Source organism: Dama dama, chromosome 20, assembly GCF_033118175.1.
Source record: "Dama dama isolate Ldn47 chromosome 20, ASM3311817v1, whole genome shotgun sequence".
NCBI lineage: Eukaryota > Metazoa > Chordata > Mammalia > Artiodactyla > Cervidae > Dama > Dama dama.
The window spans coordinates 90,600,734-90,617,469 of NC_083700.1; the positions used below are offsets into that span (position 1 = coordinate 90,600,734).

General features: G+C 37.9%; 1 protein-coding gene across 4 annotated transcripts in view; it reads right to left on the reverse strand.

Moving 5' to 3' along the window:
• Nucleotides 1-689: 689 nt before the first annotated feature.
• Nucleotides 690-16,736, reverse strand: part of ZYG11B (zyg-11 family member B, cell cycle regulator) — a 73,848-nt gene continuing 57,801 nt past the window's right edge. For all 4 annotated transcript variants that reach the window (XM_061121876.1, XM_061121872.1, XM_061121874.1 and 1 more), the window contains 2 exons: nucleotides 16,012-16,109; nucleotides 690-5,588 (listed from right to left, as the gene is read on the reverse strand). In XM_061121876.1, the coding sequence (XP_060977859.1) occupies nucleotides 5,398-5,588; nucleotides 16,012-16,109 (289 nt within the window). In that variant the 3' untranslated portion in view covers nucleotides 690-5,397. The remainder of the gene's footprint in view (nucleotides 5,589-16,011; nucleotides 16,110-16,736) is intronic.

The following is a 16,736-nucleotide window of genomic DNA, read 5'->3' on the forward strand; positions in this document are numbered from 1 at the left end:
TAAATGCACTTAAACAATAAAGCCAGTTAATTATCTCAATAGTTGTGTGAATGATTATCAACTCAGATATGCTCTTTAGAAGTGTTCTTGGGCTGTCTGATGGGAGCCCAGTCTTGATTAGGTATAGTTTCTGTGGCTCTAAACAAATACTGTGGAGTGGTCTGTGTTATGTAATATTTATCTGTTTACTACTTCCTCTTCTTGACAAAACTATGTTTTCTGAAGGACTTATATAAGTTCCAACACATGAACAGTACCTGTGTTTGTGTTAGGTGCTCAGTCATGTCCTACTCTTTGTGACCTCGTGGACTGTAGCCTGCCAGGCTCCTCTGTCGATGGAATTCTCTACTCAAGAATACCGGAGTGGGTAGCCATTCCCTTCTCCAAGGGATCTTCCTGACCCAGGGGTCGAACCCACGTCTCCTGCATTGCAGGCAGACTCTTTATTGTCTGAGCCCCCAGGGAAGCCCAAACAGCACCTAGCATGGGAATTTAAGGAAATGAATGAATGGAGTTCCAGGTCCTGGAAAAAAAAAAAAAACCACTGGAAATTTTTGCAGTAAAACCACTGGCCTTTGAGAAAGCCAATTGAGAAAGCACTTGTTATAAGTGGATGACCAAGGAATCTGCATTAGTTTAAAATTTTAAAGCAAATGTCTAGAATAAATGTAGACAAGACACACTTTACATAAAATTTGTAACATTTATTTAAGCAAAAAAAAAACCAAAAACCCCAAACAAAAATCTGTACACACAACATTAATATCTAACAATGTCCTGATTTAATATCTAGCATGATTCAGGTACAGGACACTCCCATTCATCTGGCCACAGTGAGAACAGTGCCTTCAGTCCAGATAACTGGTAGACTTTGAAATGTATACATATTTTCCAATGAATTTTTCATATCTTTTGAAAAGAGTTGAACTCTTCTACCAGAATGCAAGCAAAAGATACCTTTTTCCACACTCACAAGTCAGTGAGAATTTGACAGTGGGAATTCTACAAAAGTCAGGGATTTAAAATTTTATTCTTACAGGTTATCTGAGAGTATAAATCTTGACATAACGTCCTCCCATTATTAAATGCTCTCAAGAATTTCCTGCTTTTATGAAGTATGTTACAGCTTTCATTAGCTAAGTAGCTTCTTGCTTCTAAGCTAATTAAAATAAGCTTAAAAGAACCCAATTTGAACAATTTTCCAGAGTAACTTCAAAAATTAAGCACATATTATTAACAAATTATTATTTCTCATAATTTGATATATTTGGATTTTCTAAATATTCTTAACAGCCATTCTGTCTAGCTATGCAATTAGGTTGTGCTCTCCAGCAGAGCTTTGCTTCATCCAGAAAATGAGAAATAGCATTGATTTTCCCATAATTTATTAAAAATTTTGGGGGAGGGTAAAAACAGGCAGAGAAAGCTCTTTCTTGGGTTAACATTGAATGTCTTCAGTTAAGATTTGGAAACCAAAGAATGCATAATTAGGAGTGTACATGTCATGCAAAATCTATGAAACACTAAAAAAGATAAAGCAATTACTCATTTTAAGCACACTCAGCAAAATCTTCTATCATACTGCTATTTTCATCACTGGATGAAGCTTGGATTTGCATTATTACTTAAATAAACAGTTCATGAGTTAACACAAAAAAATGAAAAATGTGTCAATACAAAGCAAATGGTAAAGTTTAAATACTCAATATCCAATGCTACAAAGGATTTCAGAGGGAAACCATAAGTTCGCAAATCTCTCTGTAAGTTGTCTCAGAACACTACTTGGAAACCCTAGCCATATAGTCCCCAAAAAAGTAACATACAGATAAAACTGCCCACATCAGCTGACAGTATGACACTGCCTTTAACTTATATCTTCAGTTTAATACTGTTTATCTCAAGATAAAAGTTGCACAATAACCAAATAATGTAAACATACTATTAAAAGGCAGGAGAAGGGTAGGTTTCAACATATACAATACAGAAGTTTATTTTCCTGGCTACTCATGACCTCTTTTTCAACCTTGGGTACTGCTGCACAGTGTTTCATAAGGGGTGGAGAGCAGGGGGAGGGACAATGTCAGACATTCTAAAGCACTAAGCCAAAACCATGGTTTATTAATTGATTCTACCCTAATTCAGCACACAGTGAAACAAAGTATGTTTTCATCAAAGTGTGTTCCAAAGATCTAGAATATGGCCCAATACTATCCTGAGCAATGCATAATTTAAAATACAGCCCAGTGACTTGACTGGGGAGAAAAAGGGCCAACTCAAAAGGTCCCACCAGCAAGATCAACTTCCTAGGCTGGATGTTTAGGACCAGTGTTTTAAAACATGAATCCCTGATTCTTTGGAAGCTTGCAAACCAAAGATAAGAAATTAAATTTCCACAGTTGCCGTGTGGGATTCACCTCCACCTGGGTCATTCACTTGAATTGACTAGTGCCACCAAATAGCATTTCTGTCCAGGAGTGAGAAGCAGCAACATTTAAGGTCAATTCCTGGGTCTGTGAGTCTGATATCATTTTTAAAATTCTCAGCTAAGATCAGTAGCCACTGAGTATTTGGCCAGAGAGTAAAGTAACTTATTACTACTTGATTTATGTTTCAACTGCAAAAGGACAAAATGATTTTTTTAGAGTATAACGAGAACAGCAAAATTTACTTGATGGGAAGAATGATATACCTTAATTATTTCTGCTTTAATTTCAGACTGCTCTTGTTTTACTCATTGATAACATGCATCATTGCAGTCTAAAAAGTCTAATCCCATTTCCTTTAGTAGGTTTAAACCTTGCTGTTTGTGGACTTATGTAGTGATAATTTGCAATATCTGAGCGCACCAATGATTTGAGCAATGAGTGGTTCAACCCTAGTCTAAATTGTGCTTGAAACAGCACCTCTAACCCACTGAAGAGGTAACCCTTGAAGGCACCAAGTTTCATTACATTCTAGTGTACAAATGCAAACAGGAGGCCGAATAGATTCTATCTTAAGAGACAGGCCAGTTATACCTCATAATTTATATATGAATGAGTGAAAGTTGCTCAGTCATGTCCAACTCTTTGCAACCCCATGGACTATAGCCCAACACGTTGCTCTGTCCATGGAATTCTTCAGGCAAGAATACAGGAATAGGTTGCCATTTCCTTCTCCAGGGGATCTTCCCAACCCAGAGATCAAACCCGGGTCTCCTGCATTGTAGGCAGATTCTTTACCATCTGAGCCACCAGGGAAGCCTTCAATTTATTATATACTGAATTGTAGTCAGATTTAAGATCTTATAGACAATTCCGTGCCATAATTAGATACACAATTTTAAGAGTCATCCCAATCACAAAGGCACTAAAAATTTTATCTATCTGGGATGTGCCTAATTATTTTGCTTTTAAGACTCAGAAATAACTGGCCATTACCAGTGCTCAAAATAGTAAATTTCAATTTAAATATATTTGAGTCTTCATCTATCAACAAGTTATTCTGAGTAATGAAGGGGTTAATTGTTTTCCATACATTTTTAGCCATATTTGAAAACAATTTATAAAGACAAAAATCCTAGGATTAGCCTACAAGGAGCATGTACTTTTGTTTTGAATAGGATACAACAGAAACTTGAAGCCAAACTTCTCAAATAGGCTTTTCCTTAACTACATAAGCCAGAAGACCTGGAAATGGTCCACCCAGCTAGCAACTTCTAAGCTACTGTAGGACTTCCTATTTTCTACATTTTGCCTTAGATATTTAAATCCAGGAAAAGGGGACATTTAAAAAAGAATTTTCCATTTCCTTTGAAATACTTAATCTGTGAAAATTTATCTTACACCTATAAAAATTCCTTGAGTCAGAATTAACCCACAATTTACAATGGTTTTTAGTAATTCTAAATACCTATTTTCTTTTAGTTTTTATTTCTGTGAAGGAGTACCAAATAATTCAAGTATGATTATTGTGATAGTGGTATGAAACGTGTATGTCAAAATGTTAATAGCATACTAATAAGCCAGCTCCTTTCTAAATAAAAATGCTTCTGAATGATCACAATGATTTAAATGTACCATTTAAAATCTCTATTGAAAACATTTTGGCCATCTATGAAAAAAATGCAGTTATCTAAGACTGCAGGTTAACCTTATTCACAACCTAAAATTTAAAATGGAAAATAACTCTTTTGGTGACTTGCTGCCTCCCAACTGCCATTACTGATAACTGATTCTTTACTATAACAACTCTCCTAAAGAAAAGACAGCTGTCTAAAAAATAACCTATCACAAAATATTTCCTTTTCTGCATTGCAACTAGAATCATTACATTTAACAATCATCTAATTCTTCTTATTTATTTTTGGCAGTGAGATGTGGATATCTTTCCCCAACATGAAAACAGTAAAATACATGTATTTTGAAACAAAAGAAAATTAACTTCTTGTGGCAAAATTTACTGTTGTTAATTATTATTTTAAGTGACCAGGTAACACCACATATGGTCTCTATTCCACTGAACAAAATGACTTTGAAATAGAGAGAAAAGAATGGTCGGTTTTAGCAAGAGATGATTTTTTCACAATATGACATAAAGAGATTCAGACAGTTAATTAATCTCTAACACAGAATGCTGTAATATTTTACACCATGGTAGCTTGGAGAAATATTTCTAGAGAGTAACCTGCAGTCTGTATAGGAAGCAGCAGTCCACGCCTCCAAAAATTAATACGAAGAACAAGCTACTGCTCAGTGTCTTAGGAGAGGTGGGTTCCAGAAGATCAGCCAGTCCCAGCTTAAAAATACCTCAAGAGCAGGCCTTTTCCCAGTTCCTAACCTCTATTCTCCCTTAGTAGTTTTTAATGTATTTTCTGCCAGCCATCCTGGCACTAGCCAGTAAGTAGCTTTCACAAGGGGAGGACTCAGATTTCCATTCTTTCACACTAAGAAGGACATCTTATAAAAGATACACAGACAGAGAATAAAGGCATTTTATACAGAAGCAGTATAAAATTTACAACTGAAGCAGTGCCAGCAATCAAGTTAACAGCTTATGTGAAGCTGCAAATTGATTGGAAGGGACTTTAAAAATCAGAAAAGTCTGGCCTAAGGGTTCGTGCAAACTTCATCATAAAACTGTAGAATTTTAAGCACAGGTAAGTTCAAACACTGAAAGATGTGGAAATCTTCCTAAAAGGCAATGATGAAGGAAGAGACCCTTCTTGCCTAATAAGTTAAAAATCACAAGACAAATCAGAGACTGTTCACATGGGCAGTACTGTACATTGTCAATCCCATACTCATCTTATGACTCTTATCAGAGAAACCCCCCAAACATCACAGAGGGTAAGCTATTCCAAGTGAATTTATCACAAAAAGAATTTCTGTGACTCCGTTATCCAATTACCTATGGCTATCAATTTAGTCTGGCCTGGGACTGCTTTTTACAGGGAGGTGGCCTCCCATGGCGTACAATGTGTTTTTCTAAGCTGTCCAGAATGGCCACAGCAATCTGCTGGACATGGGGATCAGTCTGTTCGTGTTCTTTGATGTTGTATAAATGCTGCAACCCTCCTTCCTCAATCAGCATGCTGCAGTACCTTGAAGCTGAAAGAAAACAGGAGAAAGAGCTTTCCTTAAAAGACTTAACTCCCTTTTTTGTGGAATAATTTTTATCTATTCACTTAAATTTAAGCTGTTTTATTACTGCCCATTAACATAAGTTAGAGCTTGATAAATGTCTGTGATGATGTTACACTGCAGGACTCACATACAGGTCATAGATAACACTCATAACATTATATATGTATTATATAATGTATATATAAATCATAACCATAAGACAGGCAGTCCAGAAAAGAAAATTTCTTTGACCCCAAAACATGGGTAAGATAGGTACTTTAATTCATTTCCAATGTTTAAAAAAAATTTAATGGCAGTCATATTGTACATGCCAATGTTCATTATTTAAAAAAATTTTTCTTTGGACTTCCCTGGTGGTCCAGTGGTTGATAATCTGCCTGCCAATGCAGGGGACACAGGTTCTGATCCTTGGTCTGGGAAGATTCCACATGTCCTGAGGCAACTTAGCCCTAGAGCCCAGGCTCTACAACAACAGAAACCACCGCAATGGAAAGCCTGAGCACAACAGCTAAAGAGTAGCCCTGCTTGCTTTAACCAGAAAATGCTGGCGCGCAACAAAGACCCAAAGCAGCCTAAATAAATAAAACATTTTTAAAACTTAAAAAAATATTTTTTTTTTGCACACATGCTTTTTTTGAGGGGCTGAGGGTAGGGAGAGGGCTGTGCTATTTGGCTTGTGGGATTTTAGTTCCCCGATCAGGGACTGAAACAGGACCCTCGGTCGTTAAAGTACAGAGTCCTAACCACTGGAACACCAGGGAATTTACTGTACGTGTGCCTTTTAAATTTTTTTAGTTTTAGTCATATTTATTAAAGTCTAATTTACATGCAATAAATACACCCAATTTAATCTATAGTTATATGAGGCAGAGGATGAGATGGTTGGATAATGTCATCGACTCAATGGACATGAATTTGAGCAAACTCCAGGAGATACTGAACAAGAACAACAGATACACTGGTGTGACCACCAACACAGTCAGGATATAGAATATTTTCAACAACAAAAAAAGTTTCCTGCACCTTTGCAGTCAATCTCTCCTGCACCTCTTATCCCAAGCAACCACTGTTCTAATTTCTGCGATGTAGATTTTTGCCTAGACCTTCACATAAATGGACTCATCCAGTATGTAATCTTGTGTCTGTCTACTTTTGTTCAACATGATGTTTTTAAGATGTATTCAAGTTATTACCTGTATATAGTAGTTCTTTGCTTTAAGCTGAGAAGTATTCCATTGTATTGAACACACCACGTGTTTTTAATGTTACTGTACTGGACATTTGTTGGATGTTCTCCCCTGACCCCCAGCATTTTGTTACAATGACTAAAAATGCTATAATCATCCTATTAATATAAGTATTTTGTGAACTTTTCATTTCATTCATCTTGAGGAAACACCTAAAATGCTGGGCAAATGCTAAATGTATGTTTAACTTTATAAGAAATCACTGTTTTCTGAAATGACTGTATAATTTTTCAATCTCATCATCGATGAATGAGACAGTTGTTTCATAAACACATGCCACTGTCTATCTTTTTGATTATAAGCAGCCTTCCTAGCAGTTATAAAGTGGTATCTCATTATGGTTTTAATTTATATTTTTCTAATTATGTTGAACTGTTTTTAATCTGCTTATTGGCCATGTGTATATTTTTCTGAAGACAGGTCTATTCAGATCTTTTGCCAATTTTAAACTGGGTCATTTTTCTTTTTATTATTGTATTTATACATTTTGAAAACAAGTCCCTCATTAGGTATATAATTTGCAAATATTTTCAACCATTCTGAGTAGGCTTTTCACCTTGTCGATGATGTCCTTTAAAGTACAAACGTGTTAAAAATTTTTATTAAATCAGATTAGTTTTTCTTTTATGACTTATGCTTTTGGTGTCCTATATAAGAAAACATTGCTTAATCCAGTGTCATAAAGATTTATATCTATTTCTTTAAAAAGTTTTATGTGTTTATGCATATGTAAATGCAGTTTTTATACTTAGGCCAATAACCCATTTTTGAATTAACTTTCATATAGGCATGAGGTAAGCATGCAAGTTCCTTCTTTAACACATGCCTACTCAGTTTTCTCAGCACTATTGGTTGAAAAACATGTTCTTTTCCCACTGAATTGTCTTGGCACTCTTGTCAAGAATCATCTGGCCGTAGATGAATGGGTTGTTTTGGACTCTCAATTCTATTGCATTGATCTATACATATATCCTAATGATGTTGAGCATCTTTTCATGCGTGTATATTTGCCATCTGTAAACTTTAAAAAATATATATTTATTTATTATTCATTAGGCTGTGTCAGGTCTTAGCTGTAGCGCGTGTGATCTTCACTATGTCCTGTAGGATCTTCTGTTGCAGTGCACAGATCTCTAGTTGTGCCACACAGGCTTCAGTAGTTATGGCACACAGACTAGTTGTTCTCTGGCATGGAGGCTCTTCCTTTCCCAACCAGGGCTCGAACCTGCATCCTCGTCATTGCAAGGCAGATTCTTAACCACGGGACACCAGGCAGGTCTCCCTGTCATCTATAAATCTTTGATGAAGAGACTCTTCAACTCTTTTGTCCATTCTTTTGTTTTTTTAACTCATTTTGTTTTCTTATCATAAGTTTTCAGAGTACATGATATATTTTGAACACAAGCACTTTATCAGACATATGACTTGAAAACGTTTTGAGCCAATACAGTGGAGGTGACAAATAAATTCAAGGGATTAGGCTAACAGAATATTGTCATAGCAAACACCCTCTTCCAATAACACAAGAGACAACTCTACACATGGACATCACCAGACAGTCAATACTGAAATCAGATTTATTATATTCTTTGTAGCCGAAGATGGAGAAGATCTATGCAGTCAGCAAAAACAAGACCTGGAGCTGAGCATGGCTCAGATCATCAGACTCTTATTGCAGATTTCAGGCTTAAATTGAAGAAAGTAGGGAAAACTACTAGGCCATTCAGGTATGACCTAAATCAAATCCCTTATGATTATACAGGAGAGGAGAAGAATAGATTCAAGGCATTAGATCTGGTAGACAGAGTGCCTGAAGAACTGTAGACTGAGATTCATAACATTGTACAGGAGGTAGTGACCAAAATCATCCCAAAGAAAGAGAAATGCAAGAAGGCAAAGTGGTTGTCTGAGGAGGCCTCACAGACAGCTGAGAAAAGAAAAAAAGTGAGACAAAGGAGTAAGGGAAAGAAACCCAACTGAATGCAGAGTTCCACAGAACAGCAGGGAAAAATGAGAGAAGTCTTCTGTAAATGAATAGTGCAAAGAAGTAAGAGGAAAACAACAGAATGGGAAAGACTAGAGATCTCTTCAAGAAAATTGGAAATACTAGGGAGCATTTCATGCAAAGATGGGCAAAACAAAGGACAAAAACAACAAGATCCTAAGAGAAGCACAAGAGATTAAGAAGAGCTGGCAAGAATACAAGAACTATACATAAAAGGTCTTAATGACCCGAATACACATGATGGGTATGGTCACTCACCTAGAGCCAGACATCCTGGAATGTGAAGTCGAGTGGGAAGTATTACTATGAACAAAGCTAGTGGAGGTGATGGAATTCCAGCTGAGCTATTTCAAATCCTAAAAGATGATGCTGTTAGAAGTGCTGCACTCAATATGTCAGCAAATTTGAAAAATTCAGCAGTGGCCATTGGATTGGAAAAAGTCAGTTTTCATTCCAATCCCAAAGAAAGGCAATGCCAAAGAATGTTCAAACTACTGTACAACTGCACTCATTTCACATGATAGCAAGGTAATGCTCAAAATCCTTCAAGCTAAGCTTCATTAGTACGTGAATCAAGAACTTTCACTGACTACGCTTAAGCCAGACTATGTGGATCACAACCACCCTATCTGCCTCCTGAGAAACCTGTATGCTGGTCAAGAAGCAACAGTTAGAACTGCACATGGAACAACAGACTGGTTCAAAATGGGGCAAGGAGTACATCAAGGCTGAATATTGTTATCCTGTGATTTAACTTATATGCAGAGTACATCATGTGAAATGCTGGGCTAGATGAATGACAAGCTGGAATAAAGGCTGTCAAGAGAAATATCAACAACTTCAGATATATAGATGATACCACTGTAATGGCAGAAAGAGGAACTAAAGAGTCTCTTGATGAAGGTGAATAAAGAGCCTCCTGATGAAGGTGAAAGAGGAGAGTGAAAAAGCTGACTTAAAACTCAACATTCAAAAAACAAAGATCATGGCATCTGGTCCTATCACTTCATGGCAAACAGATGGGGAAAAAGGAGAAACCGACAGATTTTCTTTTTGTGGGTTCCAAAATCACTGCAGACCGTGTCTGCAGCCATGAAATTAAAAGACACTTGCTCCTTGTAAGAAAAGCTATGACAAACCTAGACAGCATATTAAAAAGCAGAGATATCACCTTGCCGACAAAGGTCCATATAGTCAGAACTATGGTTACTAAAGGTTAAAGTTACCAATGGCATTTAGAGATGGATCCAAACCTGACCAGCATTTGTTTTATCTAATCAAGACAAAGACTGACAAAAGGCCAGGACTCCTTGGCTTGACTCCTTACTGGGGACTTAAAGAATTTTGCACAAGAGTGGGTAATTTAGTCAAGAAGTAAAGAAGTTACCAAAACCCACTGGTGAAGCCCTGATGTGGGCTAAAATTAGACTGAGAGAAAATAAAAATGTAAGGATTGACAGGATTATGAAAGTTGGAATGTTTAAACAGACTTTCTATAAAGAAGCTGTGCCTCTTCTACCTGAATATTTTATGGAAATGAGGATTATGTATGGCTGGGAAACACTCTCCTATTTAGTATTATAAGATTAAAATCTGTGGATGAAGTCCTAATGGAGACTGCAGTTAGGAATATAAGGATTAACAGAATTAAGGTAAAAGTTTGTAGGAGAATTGGTGTGTGAAGTGGTTACATTTCCTTTATCCGACTATATTATGAGGATGAACATTTTACTGATTGGGGGATGTTTTCCCTACTTAACATCATAAAACAGAAAGCATATAAATCCTTCTTTCAAGCAATGTTAATAGGATATGCTAAATGGGAACGAGTAAGACTGCCCTAGCCAATGCAGTGTGGAACAGGGGCTGGAGTGCTAGTAGGGACAAATTCTCTGTGTGATAGTCCTATGTGAAGGACAGACTGGGGGTTACGGCAAAAGCCTGTGAGCCTACCAGAGATGACTACTGGGACTTTGGACTAAGAATTTCCATGTAAGGGCATTTTCTACCTTGCTATTTGACATTAACTGAAGCTACCCTTATGACTGGAGGACAAACAATGATCTTCAAACCTGAAAGAGCCACAATGTTTTTGAGTGATGTCAGAGAAACACTCTAATGGGAATGACAATGCCCAGAAGAGTTAAATGATACAATGGAATTGGCTTACATAGGGTCATGCTACCTGGAGAATGTAAGGAGGGGATACTCATGAGAAGGGAGCCTCTTTCTCACTAGTACTGGCTTTGGAACTGCACAAGGAGCTGCCAGATTCTATTGTCACTTGGACAGTGGCACATAAGCCGCTCTCCACTAACCAACAAAGAGCTGCCCGGTTTGTGGACAGCAACTCCAAGGTAAACAGACAACATTCTGTTTGGAAGGTCATCACTCTGACTGAAAAAGGTAAAATCCAAAACACCTCTGTGGAATGAACTGCAAACTGTTTTCCCAGCAAGGATAGAAAAACTGAATAGTAGTAAAAATCCCTGCTTTCATAGGCAGTGGCCAATGGTCTGCCTTTCTGCATCTATAAAGATGATTAGATTGCTTTTCTTTCCTGGTCTGGTAATAGGAAGAAACATACTGATTTTCAAATCTTAAACCAACTTTGCATTCTTGGAGTAACCTCCTTGGTCCCTTTCATACACTGTTAGGTTCTGTTTGTTCACATTTTTTTAAAAAGAATATCCTCATCTGTGCTCATGAGATATACTGTTCAGTAATTTTCTTTTCTTATGTCTTTGCCTGGTATTTACATCAGGATACTTCTGGTGTTCCTTTTTTTTTTTTCAACCAGCTTTCTTTGAGTTTGGATATTCTCTATTGCTATGTGTTCAATTTCACTGACCTTTTTTCTTCTGTGTATCTACTCTTAAGCTCACTCAGATATTTTTCATGTTAAATTTTTATTTATTTTTTATACTTCACTTTTCCTCCTCTTAGTATTCAAATTTTCTTTAAAATCTTGAATCATATCTATAAAAAATGTTTTTAATTTTCCCCTAACTCCATCATCACTATCATTTCTGGGTTTGTTTCAACTGTCTGATTTTTCCCTTGGTTATAGATCATATTTTTCTGCTGCTTTTCTCATCTAGCAACCCATCATATAACTAAACATATTGTTGGGTGTAGACTTTGTTGTCTTTTTTAAAGGAGTGCTTTGTTTTTCTCTGGCAGACAGTTTTTGCAGAGCAGCTTGATCATTTTAAGACTTGTTTTCTAAGCTTTGTAGGGTTGCTTTAGAGAAGCCTTTAATTTAGGGCTAACCTCTTCTGGCTCTTTTGGCATCTGCAGTGAAAGATATTATGTTCTTTCCACTGTTTAGAATTTAAATATTTTCCAACCCTGTGTAAGCTCATGTTGTTCAGTTAGCAGCTCTTCGGTATTTGGCCTCAAGGAGTCTCAACCTAGGCATGTACAGCTTAGTATTCAGCCTAAGACTCAAGAAACTCCTATGAAGATTTCTGGAGTTCTTTCTAGATGTAACTGCATTGTTCTGCCCCCAAACTTCAGGCACCTCAGTCTTGCTGCACTCTGATTTCTGTCTCCTCCATCCAATGACATTGCTGAGCTGTACGTGATTCCCCTATGCTACTCCAGTAAATCCCTCCAGGAAGAAAGGCAGGGATTCTGTAGAGCTTGTTCCATGCTTGACTCTCAGCACACAGTGTGATCTGATGGCAAACAGCGGGGCCACTGGAACTGCAGCCGGGCCTGCCTCCCCACCCACCTCCCCATGCCTCCCTGACCTCCTTGCACCCCCCAAGGGCCCACAGCAGTCCAGTCACCCTGCCTGTGCCCTGCTGGGGAGACCCTCAGATGCAGGCACACTGGAGGCAGGTCTCTGAGAGGGGAACTCCAGAGTCTGAGGGTGGTGCTGCGTGTGGGCTGGGGCAGGCCACATCAGCGTGCGGTTATCTACTCGAGCACATGCCCTGTGTGTGTATGCAGGCCCATTCACATGTCCATGTGTATGAGCGGTGAGCTGCCCACCAAGGGTGGACTCAGGTTGCCAAAACAGAGGCTTCTTCCAGTTTGGCGTGGTCCAGCATCTCTTCACCTTGGGAACCCTGATTACAATCCTGAAAGGTCTCTGCCAACACCCCCTCAGGCTGCCCTCTCCTAATCAATGTACCAGGCCTCATCCCTGGACCCACTGAAATCTTCCCTAAGGGTGTCTGTGCCTGGCACGACATTTAGGGCAGCCCTGCCCAGGCCCACAGGGCCAAGTGGAGACTGGCCCTATGGCAGGACCCCTCTGAGGGGTCCTGGCCTTCCAGACTCCCCATACTGGCCACTGTAGGCATCTTCAATACCACCTCCCTGGACACACTCTTATTCATTCAAGAAACAACTACTTTCGTTCTCCCCTGCAACAGCCCTCCCTGCCTGCCCTGTGTCCATCTCCTCCAGGAGGTAGAAGGCTGTCTGCTCTGCTCTGTGGCCAGGGGAGACGTTTCTTTGGGCAAAGAAATGGGCTTTCTTTGGGCTTTGGGCAAAGCTGTGTTGACTAGAAAAGGCTGGCGTCCTCTCGTGGATCTGTGATTCTTAACAGCAAGCCAGCTTCCTTCTTTCCTGGGCCACTAGGAGCACCCCTCACCCCCGCCAGGCTGTGGCTGTTCTCAGTCCCTTTGTTCCAGTCTCCACCATGTTCCTCAAGCCCCTGGAGGAGGCATGGCCAAGAGGAACCAGGTGACAAAGCCCTCTCATTTGTTCCCTCCTTTCAAGGATCAGGATCCTTGCAATTCTTTGTCTACAGGTCTAGAACAAACTGTTTCAAATTTCCCCATTTTTCTATTGTTTATGGTTGGTGAGCTACTCTGGTACCAGTTACTCTGTCCTGACCCAGAATGTAAGTTTCTGCCTATAAACTTTTCTATCATGTCTTCTTCACTGATATTCCACTGTCTGGATCTTTCAACATTATTTTACATTCCCCTATTGCTGGACCTCTAGGCTACTTAGAGTTACTTCCTATTATAAATAATGATGCAATGAATATCTCTGTAAAAACAAGCACTTGAGTATAATTTTTAAATTAAAAGGTAGACTACCTAAATGTTCATCAATAGGGATGTAGCTAGGCAAGTTTAATAAATTTATAGCCAATGTTATGGGTTAAATTGTATCCCTCTCAAAAGATAGGTTAAAAAGTCCTAACACTCCCTAAGGCCTGGTACTTCAGAATGAGACTTTATGTGGAAACAGGGGTGTAGGCAGATATAATTAGTGAAGTTACATGATACCATTGGGGTGGGCCCTAATCCACTGTGACTGATGTTCATATGAAAAGGAGAGATCCGGACACAGAAACAGACACACACACACACAGAAGAGATGATATGAAGACACACGGAGCAGCAAACACCAGAAGCTGGAAGAGGTAAGGAAGGGTCCTCCCCTGGAGCTATCAGAGAAAGCATGGCCCTACTCACACCTTAGACTTCTGAGCCTCCAGAACGGAGTGACAAAATGTTCCTGTTATTTTAAGCCACCCATTTTTGGTACTTAGTTACATTTGCCTTAGGAAACTAATACACCATAAAATAAAGATTAAGTGATTATTGTAAATCATGTTGCCAAAAATTTCCCAAAATACGGGAACATGCTCATTATAATGTGTGAAACAGGTACTATTATTATTTCCATTTAACAAATGTGGATACTGAAGTCCTAGATTTAATAATTTGCTCAAGATGGCATACATGGTAAGTGGTGGAACATGATTTGAATCCAGGTATTAATAGTCTTGTGTGCTCTTAATCACTATGCTACACTAACTCTTAATTTTTAAAAGTTATAAGCTTTTTAGTGCATTAAAACTTTTTAGTGCAAACGGAGAAGTAAATTCCATTTAAATATAAACAGGGAAGCAAGAAAGTAAGAACCTGAACTACCTGAGTTGGAGATACAATAATCTACAATATCCAAATTACAGTGCATTATAGAATTTCTTCAGGGTACTCATTTCACAGAGTAAACCTGAAAAAACACCAACACCTAAGAGTAGTCACAAAAATGGCACCAGTTAAATGAAAATGCACTATTATTTATTCATTATGTTTTATTTTCTCCTATGAGTCTGTGAAGAGTAATGAGCAAAGAAGCCTGGAGATTAGAGGCTGGGTATAAAATCAGATAGACTGTTAAAAAAAAATAATAATACTGAGAGTTCTCAGAACCTAAAGGTACAGAGAAAGGAAAAAAAAATTTATAGCAGAGGCCGTTTAGTGTAGCTAATGAGGCAGTCTTATGTTTATGAATGAGCAACTCTGCTCCAGGAATTTAGTGGGAGGAGGCAAAAAAGCTTCCAGGTGGAGTTTTAGGTGGGTACAAGGTGGTTTTCTCTGTCGCTTCCCATTCCCTAAACCATCTTCCTCTATTCACCGGACAAAGAAGAACTTTTGTTGAGTTCTCTTTTTGTGATATGTGTTCATCAAAGAATGCAACAAGAAAGAAATATAACAAAACAGTACTGCTACTTAAAACACTATTGTTAAAAAAACGACTCTCACATTCTTATATAAGGCCATGTATAACATAGCCCCTATTAAAATAGGCTCTATAAAAGAAATTTAACTTGTAGTTAATTGTGCAGAAAAGCTTTATACCCCTTTGAGGATATATAATGTTCTTCTCTCTTATATATAGAAAGAGAATCATGTAGCTGATTACTTGCAGCCCAGTCACAGACAGTGTATCAATTAGTATGAATGGCCTACATATCTAAATTCTACTATCTTCCCTCTATCTTTTAATTTTTTCAAATTATTTTTCCTTGGTTCTGATTTTTAATTTAAGAAAATATAATTTATACTTTACCATTAAGGTATATTTATGTGCCTCTTTTTAATATTTCAAATCACCTATGGAATGAGTTTATATTAATAAATACTGACAAAAGAGTTATATCACATCACAGCCTTCAAAAAAGAATCATATGAAAAATAAAAAATGACATGAAACCTGATTTAAATACTTTACTTCGCCACACACTATGGGTGCTGGCAACAATGTCCTAAACACTGAATATACACATCATTTTAATTTTAAGCTTCTTTTTTTTCCCAGAACAATATAGTTGAAGGACAAGAATTACATTCAAACACAATTCTCTCTTGGTACATACGATTCTTGCTGCAGACATGCTGCATGGCCCAAACTGCCCAGAGCTGGACTCCAGGCGTTGTGAAACAGCCCAGTAACGGGAAAAATGGATTAAAGGACCTGAAAGTTCAAAGGAAAAGAGTAAAAGTTACATCCTAAACTTTGTGTCATCTTCTAAAGCAATGCTTCCTGAGCTTTTCACTCCAGAAATTTCATCCTTCTATTTTTAAACTAATATAAATGACCCTCTACAGAACATCGTTTCTTTGTCTTAGCCAAAAGTCTTGGTGCAGAAGATAGAAGGTGATCAGAACAATGTACTTTTTCTCAAAAGCACCATTTGGTCTTGAAGATACACATTCTGAAGAACAGTAGACCTTGGTTTGGAAACCTAGATAAGAAGTTAGTTGATAACTAACCAACAGAACATCATGAAGGAGGTCCAGAATTTAGCCTATTTCTACTAGTCTTCTGCCCAAAAATGTGTAAAACATATTGGAATAAAAAGTACTGGCAGCATCAGCATTTATAAAGTAGACAACAAAATAAACTGTGATGATAATATTTATGCAGCAATCTATCATACTTCAGGTATATTAGTAACTTATCTATCAAATCACTTGTCATAAATAAAGTTAGAATCCAGTATGCACTTTAATAATTACAAACTGCTTCCCTAAATACATCAGGTGCTGCTTCTAGTTCTTTAAATGTGTTCTCTTGGTTTACACCTCCTTGCATTAACAC